The following is an 8,909-nucleotide window of genomic DNA, read 5'->3' on the forward strand; positions in this document are numbered from 1 at the left end:
GAACCTTTTTGACTGGGAGAGCCATAAAAGCCAAATATTTATAAATATATTGCATTGAGAGCCATATAGTATTTTTAACGTATAATAAATTAAATGTCTTACTTTTAATGCGACTTCTGGTGCTGCGTGGTTTTGCTGATGGCCTTGTAGTCTGGTTCATACGTGGTGAGGTTGAGCTTCGTGCAGGCGTGACCCGTGAAATGTATCTTCAAAACTAATTTCTGTTTACTTTAAAATGACACAGTATTATTAAGCAATATCACAAGTATTTGAAAATCAGTTCCAAACTGATTTTTTCATTTTTTTTTCAACTCAAAATTGTCTGGGAGCCATATGCCGTCACCGGAAGAGCCATATATGGCTCGCGAGCCATAGGTTCCCGACTGCTGCTCGATCCCCTTACAGATGGAGACAGATGGAGATCAGTCCACCGGCTGCGCAGTGCTGCCATCTCCTGGCGAGCCATGATGCGGCTCGTACTCGACGCCCACGGGGAGTTTCACATCTTTTTGTGGCGATCCCCCCGCCAAAACCTCCTACGCATTTCACAAGTAGTACTAATCACATACCTGCATTTCCCATAAATATGCTAAATTCTTCTTGATATGTAAATTATTTTGTCAAGGCGCCCTTCCCCCCCCCCTTCCAACCTAGCTTAAATATACGCTGCCAAGCGTGGTGGTGTTTCATTCAGACGCTGTCTCCCCGACAGACCTGGTCTTCGCCTGAGGACGGCTGCTTGCGTTGTGGCCGAAACGTCGTGAGAATTATTTTATTATGTTTTATTTTTATTATTTTATTACTTCCCTTCTACGTGACTTTACCGAAAGAACCAAGAAGATGGATCCACCAACTCTCGCCGCCTCTACTGCTGGATTAGAGGCCACATGCACAGCCTGAGACGCACGGACGGGGAGATACACGGGACGGACGCAATAAGCAGCTTAACAGCTCGGATTAAACAAAAAAAAACTCAACGTTTGCCGAGCACTTTTAATTTAAAGTTTTATTTTATTCAATGCTTCTAATTTACGAACCAAAAACGGCCAAGATGCTTTTTTTTGTAAATGAAAAAGAACCACGGTATAAAATATAAACATTTGTAGATAAAAAAAAATAAACGCACAACGGCGTACTATCAACATTTACGAAGAGATCGCAAGGTCCTCCATCCTAGCAGAGGGCAGCTTCCACCAATTCTTGCTGTATTACAAACTAACTGGCAGACTGCAAGATGCGGCGATTTCTCGCCCAAAGTACAAACGGCACCTCGAAACGGCAAGATGCAGACGTCGTGCAATATGCAAACATCCATCAGCATTTCCTGATGAACTGCATTGTGGTCCTCTCATTCCACCGAGGTTACCATCAAAATACATTTCAGCAAATTGACCCGACTGACGCGATGATTATGTTGAACTTCTTTCACACCGTACGTAGCCAACCGTACTGATATGCGATTACACTGTGGTCATAAGTCCCAGCGAGGATGAAACTGGTCCACAGTTGTCTATCTCTGCATCGCCGCTGCCGTCTGGCGGTCACATTTATATTGACTGTAGCATGACGACAAGGGGGACCACCACAAAACTGTTCCTTCAGGAACTGCCGATGTTCTTGTGCATGACGATCAAAGGCCGGGGCGCTCTCTACACGCGTTTGCCAGTTGGCCGAAACTTGAGGTCGCGTTAGCATCTTCTTGGTTCTTTCGGTAAAGTCACGTAGAAGGAAAATAAAAAAATAATAAAAATAAAACATAATAAAATTAAATTAGAGTATTAGATAATATTATTTTATTATATAATTGTATTATGTTTTATGTTTATTATTTTATTATTTCCCTTCTACGTGACTTTACCGAAAGAACCAAGAAGACGAATCCCTGCAGTCACGAAAGCTTTCAATCGAAAAGTCGCGTTAGCAGTTCGGGCCTTTAGCCGCCCGTGCGCGTAACGAATGACGCCGTTTTCGCTGCAAGAAAAGTTGTATTTATTTATTTATTTCTACCCACGTGACTTTACCGAAAGAACCAAAGAGGAGTAAAGAAAACAATCATCGGAGACGAACGAACAAGGTCAGTGCGCACTACCTGCCGTGACACCTGGGGGTCCAGAAACACATCGTCACCGAACAAACCAAAACCAAAAAAATGGAACAAAAGCTGACGAGGGTGGGAAAATGACCGGCGTTGAGAGAGAGAGAGCTGCGCGTTTGGAATTTAACGTTCTGAGAGGGGGCGGAGGAGGAACGTACGCGTGGATTTTAAACCCGTGTGCAGGTTAAAGACGCAATTCGAGCCGCTACGGAAAAAGTGGCCTTGGGCAGGTTCACCCAAGATCCGAATATTCAAGATCCGAGCGGTGTCGACACGGCCCTCCCCCCCCCCCCCCCCATTGCACGTCTCGCGACGTCACCATCGTGGGACCCGACCACAACCTCAACTCGGCCTCATCCAGGCGAGGAATTCCCCCGGCGATTGTTGACGAGATCGGTGACACGAAGGGAGGCGCCGGTGGGTCAACGAGCTTGGTGGCGGTTCGGGGCAACGCGTCAAGTTTGCGCAGCGTCGTTCACGCGAGGGCTGGAAATCCTCCGATGCGCAATTTGGAACGTGCGCGCAGCACTCGGAGGCCCGCGGAAAAAACCGCGGACGGACAGGCGGGGGAAGCAGCCAGAACCGACGCGACCAACGACCGCGCGAGCTCCGTCGTCTACCGACACTCGCCACGAATAATCCCACGCGAGTGATCCGCGGACAATTTTTGCCAAAAGGTCGGACTGCAACGCCAACGCCGCCGCCGCCGCCACGAAAGCCGTCGCGGGATTTTTCAACGTCCGCCGTGAGGCGGGCGGCGCCGGCGTTTTAAACAGCCGGCACACGCCGCGGTAATAACCGGGGCGGCCGGTCGGGATTCGAAACCGCCGTCGGGATTTCCCCCGCACGCCACCCGGATGAGCATGGTTGGCCACACGTACGGTGCGAAAGAAGTTCCAACACACAACGTGCGTACGACGAGCGACCCTCCAATGCCGAGGGATGAGGTCGGCTAAGCCCAGGAGTTCAGTGGGAGAAGTGAAGGAGCCGGGGTGGGTGAGACCATGGGAATGAGCGTTGGATGCTGGTGAGAGGAGGCTAGGAAAACGCGGGGGTGGTGCCGAGGATCTGGGGATGGGCGGGGCGGGGCGGGGGGGCAACCAGGCCGTTGCCATGGCACCCCCTCATCTGTATGGGTGGGGGTTGCTGCGTCTGTACGGGTTGAAACGGTCGTCACGGTGATAGGAGCCGCGTCCCCCCTCTCCGTGCCGCGCCCAGCCTCCGTCGGAGCCCTCGCCGCGCCGGCCATCGCGGTCACGCCTGGGGTAGGTAGGAGGGGGCGAGATAACGAGGAGTTGATGTTGTGCGTGCGCGCATGTACGTTCAACTTCTTTCGCACCGTACGTGGTTAATCGTGCTAATGGGAGGTGCAGGGTAAGGACAAAAAAACAAACACAAAAAGCAGTTAAGAAGAAATGCATTTTCAATTTAGATTTAAAAGTGCCGATCATTCCATCATCTACATTTTGCATTTTTTATGTTGACGACGGAATGATCATGGGTTTACACCCAAGAAATGACGATAAGGTGGTGGTGGTGGTGATGAGCCAATGATGAGACAATAATGAGATGGTGATGACGATGGCGAGACAAAGATGATAGAACGGCGATGTTGGCGATTGTGGATATACGATGAAATGATGACGGTAACGACATGGCGGCGGTGGCGGTGACGTGCGTGGCCAATCGTGCTAATGGGAGGTGCAAGGTAAGGACAAAAAAACAAACACAAAAAGCAGTTAAAAAGAAATGCATTCTCAATCTAGATTTAAAAGTGCCGATCATTCCATCATCGACATTTTGCGTTTTTTATGTTGACGGAATGATCATGGGATTACACCCAAGAAATGACGATAAGGTGGTGGTGGTGGTGGTGATGAGCCAATGATGAGACAACAATGAGATGTTGATGACGATGGTGAGACAAAGATGATAGAACGGCGATGTTCGCGATTGTGGATATACGATGGAATGATGACGGTAACGGCGTGACGGCGGCGGCGGTGACGCTGCGTCCGATGGCTAAATGAGGAAACGTTAACGATGACGTGCGAGGCTCTGACCGGTCAAACCGGCGATCGTTGCGACCGCCTCGCGACCTCCAGTTCCACACGACGGGCGGCAACTCCGCCGGGCGGCTGAGAAATTCTTGGAAGTCCTTGTCCTCCGCGGTGAAGCGATGGGCGAACAGACGATTGTAATCGTCGTCGCAACCCGCGTCTCCCTCCCCGTCCTCATCCTCTTTATTTTCCTTCTCCGCCTCTTCGCTCCTCTCCACCTGCTCCTCCTCATTCTCCTCACCTTGAATCGCCTCTTTCACCGCTTCCATTTCTGTCGTCGTCTCTGAGCTCCGCTGCTCTGCCACGTTTGCGCCTGGCGAGGTTGACATTCACCTCCTGAAGTGGAAGAGGTGAGAGCATCGCAAAATAGGTTTTGTCATTTTCCGCCCACCATCGCCCCCCCCGTCACCCATGTTGTCCTCTCAAAGTAGCGTCACGAGATAATTTCGGTAAAGTCACGTAGGTTCCACCTGAAGACGGAAGTTTGTGTTGCCTCCAAAACGTCGTGATTTTTCTTAAATCCTTTATATTAAGTTTGCTTGCTTGCTTAGGACCGTGCAAATCTTTCGGTCGTTTTTTAACCCACTTCCCGTGATCCAATCGAGCTGACATTTTCCACACAGACTCGTTGTGCGTGACAATTAATGTTCGTGAAATTTTTTTTCCAAAATTTTACACTTTTTAGGACAAAAATATTATATTTAATTACCAATTGCTTACTGGTGCAATGCAATCATCTGACCCATAGGTGGCAGCCATCTCAAGCCAGAGGACGAGAGGACTCTAGCCGCCACGCATATAAAGGATTTATAGTGAAAAACTTTGTTTTTACTGGTTATACTTATTTTATTTTTTATTTTTATTAATTTTATGTTTTTACCTACGTGACTTTACCGAAAAAAACCTAAGAATATGAATCTTTGCAGTCACGAAAGCTTCAAATCTAGAACGAGATGATTTATCCATTCCAAACTCGCGCAGAAACGTGCAACTCAACGGGAACGTGGGACCGGGTCCCAGAGAGCTACCTCCTGAGAGCCCATCAAGTGACCTCTGGTCTGCACAGGAGAGAGTTTTCTTGCTTGCTCTGCCATGAGAGTAATGTTCGTGGCATTAAAAAAAGAAATTTAAACCTCGGCGCAGAAATTAAAACAAATTAAATGTAATGATGACATCACCCTGCTGCTGCTGCTCTATATAAGAACGGGAGACAGAGAAGAGCCTCACCATTCTGGCGAATTACCCGATGATGCTGGATGCAATTACCAGCGAAACGTCGTACTACTCAAATTGCAAATGTTGTGGTTTCACGCTTCAACACACCGGTGGGCTAAAGCAGTGAACTAATTGTCTTTTATCAACGTGACACTTTTTTACTGATTGGCCGTGTTGGGTGGTGGAAGGTTACGACACATTTATAAATAACGCGATCTAAACCCAGAAACGTTGATTATGAATAATATTGGTCGCGAAAGCCTGCTACGTGTTAAACTAAATTAAATGTGGCACCACATTTAATTAGATTTATTTTGGTGCAGTCATTGGTGACTGGGTTGAGAATCATTTAACTCACTGCACTTGAGTCATCTGAGCAAGCCAATTTGTTGACAATCTCAGCATGTAACAACGCACAGATTAATCAATTATGATACATGAATCTAAAGATTGATCATTACAATCTATATTCATTACGTGCCAATGTACATTTAGACTAATGGGGAAAATGGGGAAATTACAGACAGGAATAATTATATGAACAAAACAAGCCAAACAAAACATATTGAATATAACTGCGACTCTGAATAGTAAGACCGAATTTCTGGGGCAGGATTGGCAGTGGTGAAATATGTTGCATGACAACGAGGAACTAATAGACCTACACCGAAACCTAAAGACACACACACCCATAGACTTACACTGGGGACCACAGACGCATAGCGACCAACAGCCACAGAGACCCATAGATTTGCAGAGCCCTATAGACACAAAGACTTACGAGAAGAAACCACTGGCACATACGAGACCAACAGACTCGCACGGAAACGCATACTTAACAGAGGAGCACACTCACACAGAGATACACTGAGAAATGGAATGCACTGCCAGTTGGTTCCTGCATCAGCGGTGAGTCTCCTGATGATGGGCACACCCAGCCCACGCAGCTTCCCAGCGGAACTGGTCTGGTGGGTGCCCAACGGGCATGGAATCGATTGAGTTGCCAAATGAATTAATTTTTTTTCGCAATTCAAGATTGATTTTTTATTAAATCCTTTATATTAAGTTCGCTTGCTTGCTTACGACCGTGCAAATCTTTCGGTCGTTTTTTAACCCACTTCCCGTGATCCAATCGAGCTGACATTTTCCACACAGACTCGTTGTGCGTGACAATTAATGTTCGTGAAATTTTTTTCCAAAATTTTACACTTTTTAGGACAAAAATATTATATTTAATTACCAATTGCTTAATGGTGCAATGCAATCATCTGACCCATAGCTGGCAGCCATCTCAAGCCAGAGGACGAGAGGACTCTAGCCGCCTCGCATATAAAGGATTTATAGTGAAAAACTTTGTTTTTACGGGTTATACTTGTTTTGTATGTGCTTTCGTCTTGTTTTTTTTGTACGTACAGTTTTGGGTCACTCAATTAGCCCGAGGTGCATCTCTACAACTACTTATGCCATCCTAGCAGAATGTTCTTCCCTGGAGGGGGCATTTGGCCTACTCTTCCACACTCGCCACGACGTTTTGGGTGGACAGACGTGGTGGGTCGTTTTAAGGAACTTGCACCCACCGTTTCAAATTTTGCGCCGAAATGTTTAATTGAAGAGGCGATCTCTGGCTTGCAAGTTCAGTGTGCGAACTGTCCCACCGAGGCAGCGTCCATACATTCTAGATTTGAAGCTTTCGTGACTGAAAGGATTCATATTCTTAGGTTTTTTCGGTAAAGTCACGTAGGTAAAACATTTAAATTAATAAAAGTAAAATAAAATAAAAATCACGACGTTTCGGAGGCAACACAAGCTTCTGTCGTGGCTGTGACGGTTCCACCTGAAGACGGAAGCTTGTGTTGCCTCCGAAACGTCGTGATTTTTATTTTATTAATTTTAATGTTTTACCTACGTGACTTTACCGAAAAAACCTAAGAATAAGCGTCCATACATTTTAACTTATTTTGGCATATATAGTTAATTGCAATTAAAACATTTTTTTAAACCATCGAACCTGGCAGTGCTGCAAGCTGGTTCGTGAACCGGTCTGTAATTATGAACACCAGCCATAACCATCAGCCATCATTAGTTATCAACGCCAGTGATCAACACCGCTATCAATAACCATCAAAGCATCCATCCATCACCATCGGCATGTGTTCTGGGCCGATAAATCGAGTATCAACCACCACGAACAACATCTGATTGTAATGGAACGACTTTCCTCCCATCTCGGGCCACAGTAAATGTGGAACGTCCAGCACAGATTCCGAGCAAGGGAATACATTACGGACACTTGTTTTAAACACACAACAACATGCAGCAAAAAAGTCCCAAGACCCCGACCCTCGGTATTGGCCTCGGGCCGTGCCGGGCGCGGCCACTAAATCCCGGCAGCGCTGACAGGCGAGGCAGGCTTCACACTAGGCCGCTCGTTTTTTTTTCTCGTTTTGCGGGAATGGGGGGGGGGTATTTTCTCCCACAGCCGCAAATTTGGGCTCTTATGCATCCCCTGGGGCCATGGGACTCCCGTAAACATCCTAGGGAGACACAGGGACGACACGAGGAGACGGAGACTCACTTACTACGGCAGGAGAATGGAAGCACTTTTGACCCCGGAGCGTCACGCGATGCGATCAATGACGTGATGAAACATGGATGATGACGTAATAAGGGTAGTTCAGTTCATGACGTCATTTAGCAAATGGTAACACGCGAATGGAACGTCACGCGATGCGATCAATGACGTGATGAAACATGGATGATGACGTAATAAGGGTAGTTCAGTTCATGACGTCATTTAGCAAATGGTAACACGCGAATGAAACGTCACGCGATGCGATCAATGACGTAATAAAACATAGATAATGACGTGTTGGGGCCGTCCATAAATGAAGTCACGCACCAAGGGGGGGAGGGGGGTCAGACATAGAAAGTCTATGGGGCAATGTTAAGAGATAGGGAACCGGTTCCCATAGAAAGTCTATAGGGCCATGTTAAGAGATAGGGAACCGGTTCCCATAGAAGTCTATGGGGCAATGTTAAGAGATAGGGAACCGGTTCCCATAGAAAGTCTATGGGGCCATGTTAAGAGATTGGGAACCGGTTCCCATAGAAAGTCTATGGGGCAATGTTAAGAGATAGGGAACCGGTTCCCATAGAAAGTCTATGGGGCAATGTTAAGAGATGGGGAACCGGTTCCCATAGAAAGTCTATGGGCCAATGTTAAGAGATAGGGGACCGGTTCCTATAGAAAGTCTATGGGGCAATGTTAAGAGATAGGGGACCGGTTCCCATAGAAAGTCTATGGGGCCATGTTAAGAGATAGGGAACCGGTTCCCATAGAAAGTCTATGGGGCAATGTTAAGGGATAGGGAACCGGTTCCCATAGAAAGTCTATGGGGCAATGTTAAGAGATAGGGGACCGGTTCCCATAGAAAGTCTATGGGGCAATGTTAAGAGATAGGGAACCGGTTCCCATAGAAAGTCTATGGGGCAATGTTAAGAGATAGGGAACCGGTTCCCATAGAAAGTCTATGGGGCCA

At 47.0% G+C, this 8,909-nt stretch overlaps 1 protein-coding gene and 1 long non-coding RNA gene across 3 annotated transcripts in view; both read right to left on the minus strand.

Annotated features, from left to right (window-relative positions):
• LOC144950707 (uncharacterized) overlaps positions 1 to 8,909 on the minus strand; it is a 306,816-nt gene that overhangs the window by 62,154 nt on the left and 235,753 nt on the right. The window lies entirely within an intron of this gene.
• On the minus strand, positions 885 to 8,021 carry LOC144950841 (RNA guanine-N7 methyltransferase activating subunit-like). 2 transcript variants are annotated; one of them, XM_078880966.1, is made up of 3 exons: positions 7,950 to 8,021; positions 4,159 to 4,491; positions 885 to 3,355 (listed from the first exon to the last, which is right to left on the minus strand). In XM_078880966.1, the coding sequence occupies exons 2-3, from the start codon at positions 4,482 to 4,484 to the stop codon at positions 3,220 to 3,222; spliced, it is 462 nt and encodes a 153-aa protein (XP_078737092.1). In that variant the 5' UTR covers positions 4,485 to 4,491; positions 7,950 to 8,021; the 3' UTR covers positions 885 to 3,219. The 2 variants fall into 2 exon arrangements, with proteins under 2 accessions (XP_078737092.1, XP_078737091.1); XM_078880965.1 differs by having other exon boundaries at positions 7,946 to 8,006.

Source organism: Lampetra fluviatilis, chromosome 59 (genome assembly GCF_964198595.1).
Source record: "Lampetra fluviatilis chromosome 59, kcLamFluv1.1, whole genome shotgun sequence".
NCBI classification, from domain to species: domain Eukaryota; kingdom Metazoa; phylum Chordata; class Hyperoartia; order Petromyzontiformes; family Petromyzontidae; genus Lampetra; species Lampetra fluviatilis.